The 14,372-nt window shown below is 50.8% G+C and overlaps 1 protein-coding gene across 1 annotated transcript in view; it reads right to left on the bottom strand.

The window, feature by feature from the left end:
* Nucleotides 1-232: 232 nt before the first annotated feature.
* PES1 (pescadillo ribosomal biogenesis factor 1) overlaps nt 233-14,372 on the bottom strand; it is a 29,974-nt gene continuing 15,834 nt past the window's right edge. The window contains exons 7-15 of the mRNA XM_090062333.1: nt 8,875-8,991; nt 8,486-8,563; nt 6,968-7,057; nt 6,530-6,660; nt 4,828-4,953; nt 4,295-4,479; nt 3,718-3,854; nt 2,367-2,534; nt 233-1,268 (exon numbers count right to left, since the gene is read on the bottom strand). Coding sequence (XP_089918459.1) covers nt 1,182-1,268; nt 2,367-2,534; nt 3,718-3,854; nt 4,295-4,479; nt 4,828-4,953; nt 6,530-6,660; nt 6,968-7,057; nt 8,486-8,563; nt 8,875-8,991 — 1,119 coding nt within the window. The 3' untranslated portion in view covers nt 233-1,181. The remainder of the gene's footprint in view (nt 1,269-2,366; nt 2,535-3,717; nt 3,855-4,294; nt 4,480-4,827; nt 4,954-6,529; nt 6,661-6,967; nt 7,058-8,485; nt 8,564-8,874; nt 8,992-14,372) is intronic.

The raw sequence follows: 14,372 nt of genomic DNA, 5'->3' as shown, positions 1-14,372 counted from the left end.
TTCCCCTCACAGGAGCACAACACACAGGAGCTGATATCACACCCACCCCCTTAACAGAAAACTGCAACATGGTGGGGACTGATTGGGTTTAATGCCCCTCAATCGAAGTCTGACCCCTTCCTGCTTGTGCAGAAAGTGTCCTGCAGGATGCAGCCACGTGGCTAGGTCATGGGGAAGAGACAGAGTCCTCAGATGCACAGAAGGAACAGACCACAGAGACAGCCAGCTAGGAAAATTCATTTTTAATTAATTAAGTACAATAAAATATAAGCCATGTACAGTACCCCAGTCTTTGGGGGAGACTCACTCAGAGCAAGAGAGGTGAAGGGGCAGTTTTCCCAGGCAAAGGGCCCTGGACTTTGTACAAAGGGCCCTGGAGTTCCCCAGACAGCAAACAAACAAACAAACAAACAAACCACCCACCCACCCAGGAAAGGAACATGCCTACTTCTGACAGCACCCACCACAAGTTCCTATTGAAAGGGCCCCAATGGCTGGTTTGAGCCAGCTCACCCCCTTCCCAGGTATTTTAGACTTTTATGTATACAAAAAACCTCACGGCAGGATGTGTACGCCTTCTCTCATTTAATACGCCACTCAGCTTCTCCATGGTGACCTTTTGGCCATCTTAAATTGTACTGCTGCAGCATCTAGGTCTGCCTGCTTCTCCTTCCTGTGCCTTGGATCTGCCTTTGAGAAGGAGTCAGGGAGAAATCCTCTTCTCCCCTTATCATATGAAAAGTCCTTTTCTCTTTCAAGACATATCACAGTGGACTCTCGCTATGCACAATGGAAAAAGAGAAAAGAAGGCAGGAGACAACCAATGCTTTCTAGGGAGGACATTATCCACCTAGGGTCTGCCTCACCACTTGGCTTGATGCCACCCAAGCTTGGGAAGCAGATTCAAAACAGTATCACAGCCTCCCTGTAAAGTAACCCAGAAGGATTTGGGGGGCATAGGGGAGCGGGAGAAGAGGAAGAAATACACTTTAACTCAGTTTTTCCCTTCCCAAGACAAAGCTGAGGGTCAACGTCACACAGGCACTGATGGCCTACATGGGGTGCAGCCTGTCCTCAAGTAAGCATGAGGTACAGTTCAGAAAGCAAGCCTCAATAGGCTAAGGGGGCAGACCAGTCTTGTGAATGTCTGGCTCTGCCCCCAAGGAAGCTCAGCAGCTCCATCACTCCCGCCGTGCCTTCTTGGTTTTCTTCTTTCCCAGCTTCAAGGTGGCATCATGAGCTTTCCTCTTTTCAGCCAGTTTGTTTGCCTGTTGGGGAAAGAAAAGGATGGGAAGCTCTTCAAAATTAACCTCCAAACACTGTTGTCTCCTCTTCTCCCAACCCCTACACTCTTGGCAGCTCCTTCTGCTATAGCAAACCTGGAGATGGACCTAAACCATAGTTCCTCCAGCATTTGAGGTTGACTGACCTAGACCCAAGCATCCCCCTTGCTCTGGGTGGGGAACAGCCTGCTGCTTGTCCAGAAAACTTAAGTAGCAACAAGTAAATTACTCTCTAGGTTAGCCTGACAGTGGAGGATGGTATGTGTCATGGACAGAGGTTCTCAGACCTCGAGAAGGCTACCTCATGACCACATCAGGGGAATAATCTCATCAACTCTGCTCCTCTCAGTACAAAGCCTCTGTCAGCTGCTGCCCTCTAAAAGGAACCGATAGAGACAGTGGGGCTGAGATATTGTCGGGAAGTACAGGCATGTCTACAGCCCTCCACAACAGGGGGTTCAGACATGCCAGCAGAACCCTGAGGCCAAACAAGGGCCAAAACAAAGCAAGGTACACAGGGGCATAAAGTTCAATACTAAGTGGGCAGAAGGGGAAGAATATAGCAGGGAAATCCCTAGTCACTCCTGTACCTTATGCTATGGAGGTCTAAGTGTAACTTTGCAACCTTTGTACAGTGACTCCTACCTTTAAATCTACCACTTCCATTCTGTACACACCAGAAGCAGCACAGCCTCATGGACTGATTGAGGCTGGGAGCCAGGAACTCTGTTCCTATCACGGCCGGTGGACCTGCACCAAACATCTCGATGCCTCAACTTCCTTTTTGTTACATAGAGATTATGCCCTTACCAAAAGCCGGAGATTGCCCAGCCTTTCTGCAATGTTCAATATGCAGAAAGAAGAGTTGTTTGTGAACTACCCCCAGTCCCAGTGTTATGTCAGTCCCACCAATTAGAGTACACTGCTCCCATCTGGGTGATGGGTAACTCTCATCCATTCAGGAGTGTACTCCAGGAGGTGCGAGCTGGCTGAGGGTTTTAAGATTCAATGCCCTGGCTCCAGAAACCAAGGGGTGAGTGTCTGGTACTCCTATCCTTGGGAAGGGAACATTGGCTCTGGTACCTCTCGGACTTTGCGTTTCTTGCCAAACATTATTTTCTGGTAGAGGTATTTCTCCTTCTTCTTCATCATCATGATAGCAAGACGCTTCTCCTCATTCTGCTCCTCTTGCACCCGTCGCTGCTTGTCTTCCAGCCGCACTGTGCCTGCTGTCACCTTCACAGAGAGTTTCTAGGAGAGCAGGAGAGGCCCAATGAGCCCAGAGTTACACAGTGACCTTCTACAGACAACTAAGCAGCCAGCTGTTTCCTTTCTGCAGTGTAATGCAAAGCTCCATGCAAACTAGGCCAGTGGGAAAGGGCACAACACAGATACCAGGTGCGTCCACAGGGACAGACGCATACCCTTCCCCACGAAGATGGCCCAGCTCAAATTCCTCAAAACAAATACCAGTATGGCCCTACCCTAAAGGGTCTGACTGCTGACCATGGATGAGCTGAGCAGAGCACGAACTAGGAAACATCTGGGAGTGAAAGGCAGGCACCCAGCCTCACACACAAAAAAGCTCACCTAACACTAAGGCAGAAAATGTATGAGCAGATACCAACAGCAAAAGTGTTATGATTTGTGCATTCCAGGCACATATTTAACTGCAGAAAGTCACGGAAAAACAGAGCATATATACAGCAGTGCCAGTACTGGTTCCAAGAATGTTAGATGCTCTGCCTTGGCACTGCACTGATCTGTGGCTCTGGGTCCCTTCAAGTTTCTTCAGGCAATGTCTGTGCCCTTCCCTGGCTTGCAGTCCCCAATTGTTAAACTAGAGCTAAAAGCATGAGTGACTATAGCCTAAGCTAAAAGACCAAAGCTTCCCAAGCTAGAGCTATAATAGACTTGTATCCTCCACAGATAAGGCAAAGTGGGGCTGATAATACACTTCCCCTTGATCTCTCACTTATAAGTACAACGAGATAACATGCACACACAAAAATTCAGTGGATGATAAACTTTATGAGGCTCAAGAGGACCAATTTGGATTTAAGGGTTGGGACCTGACCCTCAGTGAATGTTCTGGCTAAGCTTCAAGCCTCAGCCTGGATTGTTTTAGCCCTTTCAGATACTAGAAGCAGGAGGCCATATTCTACTCTCACCCCCTCCCCACTCAGGAAGAGAGCTTGGTTAGACAAACCAAACAGGGAAGAGCTTGGGCCCAAGACAAGAGTGTTTCTCAGAGTTATGCAGAGCTGAGACTGAGGGCAAAGAACAGAATACATTCAGTAAGCTGAATTCTGAAACTGGCCATCAAGTAACAAAGAAGAATGAGGGCAGCACAGACAAGAGCTGAAGCTGCATCTTCCCAGCAATGAAGACACCCTCTAAAAGGTTCAACCAACTCCAAAGCCATTCACAATACCTTTCCCTGGGTTTTCTGCTCTTCCATTCGCTTCAGTTTCTCCTCCTCTTCCTTTTCAGAGTCATCTTCCTCTTCTGAGCCTTCATCATCTTCCTCACCAACTTCCTCCTCTTCCTCTTCTTCCTCCTCCTCCTCCTCTGTGAAAGGCAAAGAAGCAGTGTTACCACTGAAGGCAGATTCTGTGGGAAGTACATGAATCTACATCACGGGTGGGCAAAATTCAGCCCGGATGTGGCACACCAGGCAATTCTATCCGGCCCACAGGGCCCCTAAAAAATTTAGAAAATAAATATTTATCTGTCCCTGGCTGCCTGCCATGCAGCCCTCAATGACTTGCCAAAACTCAGTAAACAGCCCTCTGCTCAAAATAATTGCCTACCCCTGATCTGTATGCTGCTGTTACAAGGTAACATAGTACAAAGTGGCTAAGACTCCCCAGCACTCAGAGGTGACCCAAGATGGGGATACTAGAGGTAAGAGATGAATTAACTTAGCACAGAGGGCAGAGGCTACAAGAGGTGGGAAAGCTGGTTAGATGGACTCTAGACAGATTCTGGGGCATGGGTCCTGCCATTACCTGGGTTCTCTCCCCTCTGCAAGGCCAGCAGCTTCAGCTTCTCCGGTGGGATATAGTCCCCGTCCTTCTCTGTGACAAAGGGGGAGAGGTGTGGGGGCAGTAATACACCAGGAAAGTAGTCAGCCTCTGGGAGGCACATCTTGGCATTGACTGAATCGAACACCCACTGTGGCTGGAGATAATACCTACAGAGATAACAGAGAGCATTGTCAATGAGAGGGCCAAGCCACTAGGAGTTTGATGGGGGATGGAAAACAGCTGCATTTCCCACATTCAAGGCATCTGCAGGATATGGAGCAGAGTGAGCAACTGATGTTCCAAGAGAAGGAGACAGGGACACATGTCTTCACGTGAAGCCCAATCCAAAGTGCACTGAAGGCAGTGGAACATCAGGGCACAACTGCTCAGAGCACTAGAGTGGAGCTGGATGGGGTCTTCATGAGCTTCCAAGTGGAAACAGTCAATGGAACCTCCTAACCATTCATACAGAAGATACTACCACATCCAGGCCAGTAAGCTGGCAAAGTGCTCACCTGCTAATGACCTGCTTCTCTAGGTTGGGACGGTCAACAATCTGGTGGGTGATGGTTGGGTCTGTCACCTCATAGGTGGCTCCAATGCATACGGACTTGTCCCAAGACACTTCACCCCCAAAACACCTGTCAACAAGGAACACCTCCTGAAAAATTCATCTGGCGAGCTGTAATCAAAACCAGCCTTGGGACAAGAAACAGAATGCAGCATGGGACAGACAAGGGCCTAGTATTCGTTGCACAATGTGGTCACTGAGGGTTGTAATATTCCCCAAGGCTAAAGGCAAGTGAACCTTGACATCCCAGAGAAGCAAAAACACAAAATCTCCTGCTGCCTTGTGACCAAGGACAAAGAGGAATACAAAAGCCCTGGTCAGCTGGGCCCAAAGTACTTTTTCCTCCAATTCCATATCCATACCTGAGTTTCAAGGCTGTTCCTAGGAATCCCAGTCACCATAGTCTTAGGAAGACTGCTTCACACATGCGTTAGACCAGGGGTGGACAAAATATGGCCCATGGGCTGGATTCAGCCTGGCCAACTAATTGTACCTGGCCTGCAGGTTGGCAGACACAGTCATAGGATCTGGCCTGTGGGGAGCCAGTGGCTCTGGCTGCTGTATCATGCCAGGCAGGCAGGCATGTCCTGGCCCCATCTGCAATTTACACCAGCTCCCAACCCATATGTCAGAAGTAGTGCCGGATGCAAGCCAGCATCGGCTGTGGACACTACTTGCAGGTTCTTGCTGGGGACTAGGGCAACTGCTTGGGACTGCAGTTGGTATGAGATAGATGCCCCGATCCTGAGCTGGAATCTACAGGCAGTGTCCGCAGCTGATGCTAGCGCCTGCCTAGCATGTTGGCTGGGAGCTGATGTAAGCTGCAGGGATGTGCTGTAGGTGTGGGACAGTTGGGAGGGGGAGACAGAGGCGGTCCTGCCCATCATGAGTTGCTACAGGGTGGTCTGGAGGTGATGCAGGGCAGTGGCAGCAGGGAGGAGCCACAAGACAGCTTCAATATAGGCTCTGGGTGGCTAGTCGGGAGGGACCCAGCAGTGCCGAGCATGCCTGCTACTGGGTCCTGCTTTTGCCCAGCTCCCAGCACCAGCTGCCACCACCCATTGCGGTCAGGGCAGCTTCTCTCAATCTACCCCTCCCCAAACCATCCCGTACCTACAGCACACCCCTGCAGCTTATGGGAGCTCCCTGCATGCCAGAAGCAGGACAGGTGCTGGTATCAGCTGTGGATGCAGCCAACAGGTTACCGCTGGGGATCAGGGCATATGCCTGAGCCCCTCCTTGGGTAGAAGGGCAGGCCAGAACCCGAACCTGCTGCCCACACCCATGCCAGCTCCTGCTCCCATCCACAGCCCCATCTCACATAGGAAGGTTTGATGAGCTGTTGGGGAAGGGGGGAAAGGAGGAAGGGAGAAAGAGGAGAGGACGGGGTACCGCCTTGGCATGCAACAGCTCCCTAAAGTTTCCCATGTGGCCCACAGGCCCAAACAACTGCCTACCCCTGCACTGTACAAAATAATTCTCCTTTCATGGTTAAATGGCTCCCCTAAGGACTTCTCATTGCTCAGGTTCACCGACTTCCCCCATCACGAATACTGTTCCCCTCTCCCCCTTGACAGCTCCACAAACCACTGCACCTCTTGCACGTACCAGCATGCAGGAGCAGACAGTGTCCAATTTGTACATACCGGATGATGAAGGCCAGGGGCTCCCGAGGCACCTCCCTGTTTAGGAAGAACCGCAGCCCCTCAAACAACTTCTTTTGCTTCTCCAATGACTCCTGCTCTTTTCTCCTTGCCTCCTCATGCTCTGTACTCTCCTGTTCAAAGCAAGGTACTATGAGGGTTGATTCTGCTGTCACCTTTCCCTCTCCCTGCAAGAACTCCCCCACTGCCTCTGAGGAAGGAGCCAGTGGAGCAAATGCCCTCCTGTTGTTCATCTTGGTCTTCAGCCTGGGTAGCAGGTGCATCATCCTGTATACTCGTAGTGAGCAGAGTATCTGATACACTTCTTACCTTCTCAGGCTGCATCCTGGAAGTCCTCAAGGACTGCAGTGAACTACTGCAAATGAAATAATGCAGCCCCCACAACATGTTCCACACGTCTGAGCTGACCCAAACTCTTACCCCATCCACAGGGAATTCATCTATTTCCACTTCATCCTCTGGGTTTGGGGCAACCACCCGGGCCAGGCTGGCGCTCAGCGCAGAGAGTTTCTGTAGGAAGGGAGAAGAGAAATTCACCTTTTGCACAGGTGGTTTGGTGGGTAGGTGTGTGTATATGGATGGGAGAAACAGGGGAAGTGCATGCAATGGTAGTGGTGGGGGTATAGGACTGTCCTTCTGAGAAAGGAATAAGACAAATCTCAGAGGGAGGGTTAAGATCCTAGAAATAGAAAGGTACTCCTGTACTGGCTGCCACTGGAGGTCCTGCTTTACAAAATGCTTTGAAGCCCCACCCCCAAATATAGAATGCACTCACAATCAGGTGTGTGGCACTGGGAGTGGAGGGGCTTCTTTCTAAATTATTGTTTCCTTGCCCAGGATGAACTAAATTACCCCAGAATGCATCAGGGAACAGAGCTCAGAAGCCTACCTCAGCCCATCCAGACAGACTGGAGCAGCCAGCAGCATGGGCAGCACGTGCAAGTCACCCCTGGGAGTACCCAATTAAGGAAATGGAACAAGAGACAGTGCAGCACATGAGTAGTGCTCGAAGCCCTAGAGAAGGGCCTGTGTTCTGGATGCTAGGGTGGCTACTTTCAGTTCCAGGAGGCCAGGAGATTCCAAACATAGTTCTCATAAGTAGGGGTCTTCAGAACTCAAGGAGGGAGCCAGCCAGTCTTTCTGTGGGATGACCAAGGCAACCTCCCTCATGGCTTTAATTGGCCAAGAGACCCTGGCAGTCACCCCTCCCTGCAGACTGGCAGAGGGATTGAAACCACAGCTTAATTATCCTGATTAAGCTCAGGGAAGCCATTAATCCATGTGTTATTAATGGCTTCCCTGGGCTTAATCAAGGTAATTAACCATCCCCAGGCAGGGAGGCTGCAAGCAGCTGCACTAGGGTCCTAGGCAAGCTGTGGCAGGCAGACAGGAGGCTGCAAGTGACTGCACCGGGTCTACAGGGACCTGGCCTAGCTTGCTGCCAGCAGCAGGTGCAGTGCAGCTCCAGCCCCTTCCCTGCCATCTGCCTGGAGGCGTACATGCACCTGCTGCCAGCAGTGAGGCAGGCCACGGCTCCCTATACCTTGATGCTGCCATTTGCAGCCTCCCCACCACAGCCAGCCCAGGCTCCATGGGTGGTGGCAGGGGCCAGGCCAGAGCCCAAGCCAGCTGTGGCAGGATGTAAGCAGCTGCACTGGAATTCATGGAGCCCCAAGCTTGTTAGGCATGTGCACCTCCCACAGGTAATGAGCCAGGTCAGGGCTCCATGGACCCCAGGGCAGCTGTTTGCAGCAGTTCCCCCACCCCTCATGCTCAAAAACTGCAGGGCTTCTCACCCTTTTTTTGCTTGCCAGTAGGTTTTTTTTTTTTAGCGAATCTGCCAGGCTCATACAGCCTGCCATTTTTGCGTTTTCCCACAAAAAATGTGAAATTGTGATTTTGGTAGGTCCCTACTCATAGGATTGCAGGGCCTCTCACCTCCATGTAGCTCTCAGAGTTCAGGGCATAGGCCTCCCCTTCCTTGGGCTTCAGCTCCACCTCGGCTTGGCCTTCAATCTAAAAAGAGGAAACAGTGAAGACTGACACAGAGCCCTCTCATTTTCCCAAATCTAGCAACAGCTCCTGAACCCATTCTGGCTCTTCCCTTCCCCAGCCAGAAAGGGCCACCACTGGGTGAAATGCAAGCAAGGGCAGGCTGCTTCCTCAATGTTACCAAGCCAAGGAAGAGGAAAGAGACCAAGATCAGAAGCAAGCGCAGGTCATCCCTTGCAGCAGAACAGAATGACCAGGCCAGAAGTGAGGACCAGCTCTCCCCTGGCTCCAGGGGGACAGCCTGGCAAGACCCTCAAGAGCCTCGGCTACCTCACCTTTGGGGGGTAGTGTAGGTTGAGAGACTGGTAGAGGCGAAAATTGACAAAGCCCAGCAAGGTGGTGTAGAACTCTGTGAAGGTTGCCATGACCCTGTAGTCCACATCTGTTGGGTGCTAGAGGAGACACAAGAAAATCAGTTTGGACATAGAGAGCAGCAATAGCCAGCCCACAGCCCACCTGTTACTCCTCAGGCACCTTTCTACACCACTGGTTGGCCTGGGGGAAAAGAGGTCAGATCTCTAGCAGGAAGGCAACCTGGCCTAGTGAGGAGGCCATAGGACACTTGGGATTCTACAGCTGTCAGTAACTTGCTGCTTGACCTGGGGTTGGAATCGCTCTGTGCAGATGAGGAAACTGAGGCACAATGAAAATAACAACAGTCCTTGCTCCCATAAAACCTCTGCCTGACACATGCCTAGTGCTACTTCTGTGAGCAGGAGGAGAAATCAGGCAATATCCCTTTATCCAGGCAGCAGGCCAGTTCCAGCCTTCTCTGTGGTGGAAGCAGCCCCCCGGCACATTCACCCAAGAAAGCTCAGTTTCCAGGCAACGGCAGGAACCTCCAGGTCAAGTGCACCCTCTGCCCCCATCCATCCTGCAGGCCTGTCTTGCATAATTACCCACTCAATGTTTATATGAGCTGCCTCTGTGCTCAAGACCTGCAATTTCTCACCTACTTATTAAAAGGCACAAGTAGATCAGAGCATGAAGCATGGGGAGGTCATTACCTTGGGAGGAGATGCTCAGGGGCTGACAGGAAGTGAGCCTGCAGCCCTGCCTACCCAATTCCCTAGTAGGGAATAGAGGGGCACAGTGGGTTACAGCAAGGTGTCCCCAAAGAGCACTGCCTATCCCTCACATTGCCCTGGGAGGTACATGGAACAGCCCAGGAACAAGGGCTGGAACATCCTGATATCCACAAAAGATGGTTCAATGCATGCAGGGAAAAGATTTTCTAGAACATCCTAGCCCTAGCTCAAACATGTTCTGAAAGATGGGACTAACAGGCAAGACTACCCAGTTCCACTCAGTGACTGGCAGGGCGCACACACGTGAACAACAATACTATTTAGAAGTTAGAGGGAGGGAGGAGGGCAATGGGGAGAAGACGATCTAGCACAAGTCAGTTAAATCTCCTGTCTGCTCCTCTCCTGCAGTAAGTGGGTATTTAGCCAGCATGGGCTGACCTCTGAATGAGCTGTTACAATTTAGCTTCACTTACTGTAGGGTAGAGGTGGACACACACAAGTGGTCAGCTGATATGGTCAGAAACTGTAAGTACCCTGGCCTTAAAACAATACAACTGTTCATCTGTCCATATGTGCTCTATATTAGGGAACAGTATACCAGTTCTACCTTCCGAATGGGACCAGAGGAAAGCTGAACTGAGACCCTGTGGGTCAAACTTCAAGGAGGGTAGGGGTTTACTACAAGCCACCACATCAGGAGGAAGAGCTGGATCTGGAATTCTCCAGGCAGCTAGGGGAGGCTGTGCATGCAAAGGATGTTGTGGTCACGGGTGATATGAATTACCCTGACATCAACTGGGAGGAGCAGTCAGCCAAATCTAGCCACTCACAAAGGTTCCTGACGTGTGTACAGGACCTGCACCTCATGCAGGAGGTACTCGTCCCTACTAGGGAAAACACCATACTGGATCTGGTGTTAGCCTCTGGGGATGACCTGGTGGGGGAGGTCCTAGTACAAGGGAGGCTAGGGGACAGTGATCATAAAATGATCCAGTTTGCTTTTCAGAGAAAGGTGGTGAGAGTAACTAGCACAGCACAAATGCTTGACTTTAGGAAAGCCAAATTCGATGTGCTCAGGGCAGTAGTCAGGGAGGCACTCGGAGCCCAGGGGGTAGCTAGTATGGGGGTCCAGGAAAGGTGGTCGGTCGTTCCTCAAGGAGGCTATCCTTGGGGCGCAGCAGGATGCAATTCCTCTGCGCAGGAAGGCAGAAAAAGGGTAAAAGAAACCTTCATGGCTGAGCATGGATATCCAGGCTGGCCTGAAGGCAAAGAAAAAAGACTACTGGAGGTAGAAGCAGGGGCAGGGACAAAGGAGGAGTACACCTCCCTGACCCGAGCTTGTAAGGATTTGGTGAGGAAGGCTAAAGCAGCACTGGAGCTTAGATTAGCTTCTGGGATTAAAGATAACGAAAAGTCCTTCTTCAAGTATACAGGTAGCAAGTCTCAGGGTAACACTGGACCCCTACAAGGCAGGGCAGGGCAGGGCAAGGCAGGGCAGAGCAGTTGGTGACGGATAGGCGAGAGAAGCCAGAACTCTTCAGCAAGTTCTTTGCCTCCTTGTTCCTGTCCGCTGACAATGGGGTGCTCTTGGGTGATAGCATAGAGAGGCCCGGGAAGGATGCGAGTCCCCCGACTCTTAGTTCAGACCTAGTTAAGGACTACCTGGAGGGCTTAGATGTGTCCAAGTCAGCGGGCCCGGATGACCTTCATCCGTGGGTACTGAGGGAACTGGCTGGTGTCATTGCGGAGCCATTGGCACGGCTGTTTGAGGACTCCTGGTGCTCGGGCCAAGTCCCTGAGGACTGGAAAAGGGCCAATGTAGTCCCTGTTTTCAAGAAGGGAGGAAGGAAGAGCCTGGCAACTACAGGCCACTCAGCCTCACTTCTATCCTGGGGAAGGTCTTTGAAAAAATTATCAACGGCCACATTTGTGAGAGCCCTGCAGGGGAAGTGATGTTGAGGGGTAACCAGCATGGGTTTGTGCGAGGCCAATCCTGCCTGACTAACCTGGTCTCTTTTTATGACTAAGTAACAAAGAGCTTAGACGGGAAGAAGGAAGTCGATGTTATCTTCTTGGACTTCCAGAAGGCCTTCGACACAGTGTCCCACCCAATTCTGGTGGGCAAGCTGAGGGACTGTGGCATTGATGAATGCATGGTCACATGGGTGGCAAACTGGCTCCAGGGGTGAACCCAGAGGGTGGTGGTGGATGGGTCGATGTCGACCTGGGAGGGTGTGGGCAGCAGAGTCCCCCAGGGCTCGGACCTTGGGCCGGTGCTGTTCAACATCTTCATTAGCGACCTGGACGAGGGTGTGGAGTGCACCCTGTTCAAGTTTGCTGATGACACCAAGCTGTGGGGTAAAGTAAATACACCGGTAGGCAGGGACTGCATCCAGGCAGACCTGGATAGGTTATAGAAGTGGGCGGATCGGAACAGGATGCGGTTCAACAAGGACAAGTGCAGGGTGCTGCACCTGGGGAGAGGAAACCAGCATTATGGTTATAGGTTAGGGGCTGACCCTCTCGGCAGCACAGAGGCAGAGAGGGATCTTGGAGTCAGGATTGACTCCAGGATGAATATAAGCCGCCAATGCGACAAAGCAATAGGCAGAGCCAACCGCACCCTGTCATACATCAACAGGGGCATCACTAACAGGTCCAGAGAGGTCTTGCTCCCCCTCTATGCGGCACTGGTCAGGCTGCAGCTGGAGTACTGTGTCCACTTCTGGGCGCCACACTTCAAGAAGGACATGGAGAACCTGGAGAGGATCCAGAGGAGGCCACTTGTATGGTTGAGGGCCTCCGTGGCCAGCCCTGTGAGGAGAGTCTGAGGGACCTGAATATCTTCAGTCTCCGCGAGAGGAGACTGAGGCAGGATCTTGTGGCTGCCTACAACCTTATCAGGGGCTACTGGCAGGGACTCGGGGAAAGTCTGTTCACCAGGGCCCCCCTTGGAGTCATCAGGAACAATAGCCACAAGCTGAGGGAGGATAGGTTTAGGTTAGATACAGTGAAGTAGTTCTTCCTAATAAGGGTGGCCAGAGCCTGGAATAGGCTTCCCAGGGAGGTGGTGCTCTCACCTTCCCTGGAAATCTTCAAGAGGAGACTGGATAGGCACCTGGCTGGGATCTTATGACCCCTGCCACCCCCAGTGCTCCTTCCTGCCCATGGCAGGGGGTCGGACTAGATGATCTGTCTAGGTCCCTTCCGACTCATTGATTCTATATGATCAATTTATTAACACCTGCACTGGAATGTGTTACAGACACCTGTAAGGGGGAAGCAATGGACCAAGAGAAACTGCTTTGGTCAAAGCCCTTAGGTAGGGATGGAGAGAGCTGGATAGGTGCCCTAGTGGCTGTTTGCTTTTCAGTTTCCAGGGTTCTTGGAAGACTCAGGAGGGAGTGTTGGGGGCCCACACAATGGTCAGTAATTTCCAATTACTTGGAAGGACAGAAAACGGGTCATGTCAGGGCCCGGCAGCTCTGTCAGTAAATAACTTAGCAAGAGAGACAGCCACAGGCAGAGAGAGACTTCCCCATGAAGAGGAGCCACCCAGACCTCCAGGAGATATCACAAAAGAACAAAAGCAATTTCTTCCAAGAAAGGCTCTAGCTCAGTCAAAAGTTATCATCCTGATTAAAAGCAACAAGAGTGAAGTTCCCTTGCCCGTATTATGTAATAGGGCAAACAAGGGAGGAATTAACAGTTCGCCTTTGATAACACTGAGCCAATAAGGAGAGCAAACTGGTAGCTGAAGAAGGGGGCTATAGCAAAGAAGGCAGAGCAGACCAAGAACAGAAGGGCCATGCAACCTTTTGCATTTGCATCTCAGAGACTAGCGACACAACTGCAGTTATTTATTGAAGGATCCCTGCCACATTTACTAGGATCCACTATTCCATTTGGTGCTCACTAGCTGCAGAATCTGGATTAGAGTGAGCATCTGATGTTCCAAAAGAGGGGGATCGGGGCAGATGTCTTGATTTGGAGCCCTATCTGAAGCACACTGAAGGTAGTAGAGCATCTTGGCACAACTGATGCAGGAGGTAAAAGGGACCCTACAGCAGAGACTGCCCAGAAAGCATCACATGACATTTTTCAAAGGACATGAGCGTTTGTAGAGTACAGGCATATCTTGTTTTATTGTGCTTTGCTTTATTGCGCTTCGCAGATATTGCATTTTTTACAAATTGAAGGTTTGTGGCAACCCTGCGTTGAGCAAGTCTATCGGCACCATTTTTCCAACAGCATTTACTCACCTTGTGTCTCTGTGTCACATTTTGGTAATTCTCTTAATATTTCAAACTTTTTCGTTATTATTATATTTGTTATGGTGATCTGTGATCTTTGAAGTTACTATTGTAATTGTTTTGGGGCGCCACGAACCGTGCCCATATAAGACGGCAAACTTAATCAATAAATGTGTGTGTTCTGACTGCTCCACCAACCGGCCATTACCCCGTCTCTCCCCCTCTCCTCGGGCCTCCCTATTCCCTGAGACACAACAATATTGAAATTAGGCCAATTAATAACCCTACAATGGCCTCTAAGTATTCAAGTGAAAGGAAGAGTCACACGTCTCTCACTTTAAATCAAAACCTAGAAATGATTAAGCTTAGTGAGGAAGGCATGTTGAAAGCCGAGACAGGACAAAAGCTAGGCCTCTTGTGTCAAACAGTTAGCCAAGTTGTGAATGCAAAGGAAAAGTCCTTGAAGGAAATTAAAAGTGCTACTCCACTGAA

This window comes from Crocodylus siamensis, chromosome 9 (assembly GCF_052110815.1).
Source record: "Crocodylus siamensis isolate JL-2025a chromosome 9, ASM5211081v1, whole genome shotgun sequence".
NCBI classification, from domain to species: domain Eukaryota; kingdom Metazoa; phylum Chordata; order Crocodylia; family Crocodylidae; genus Crocodylus; species Crocodylus siamensis.
The sequence above is the reverse complement of the archived record's forward strand: the minus strand, read 5'-3'. Positions and strand labels throughout refer to the sequence as shown.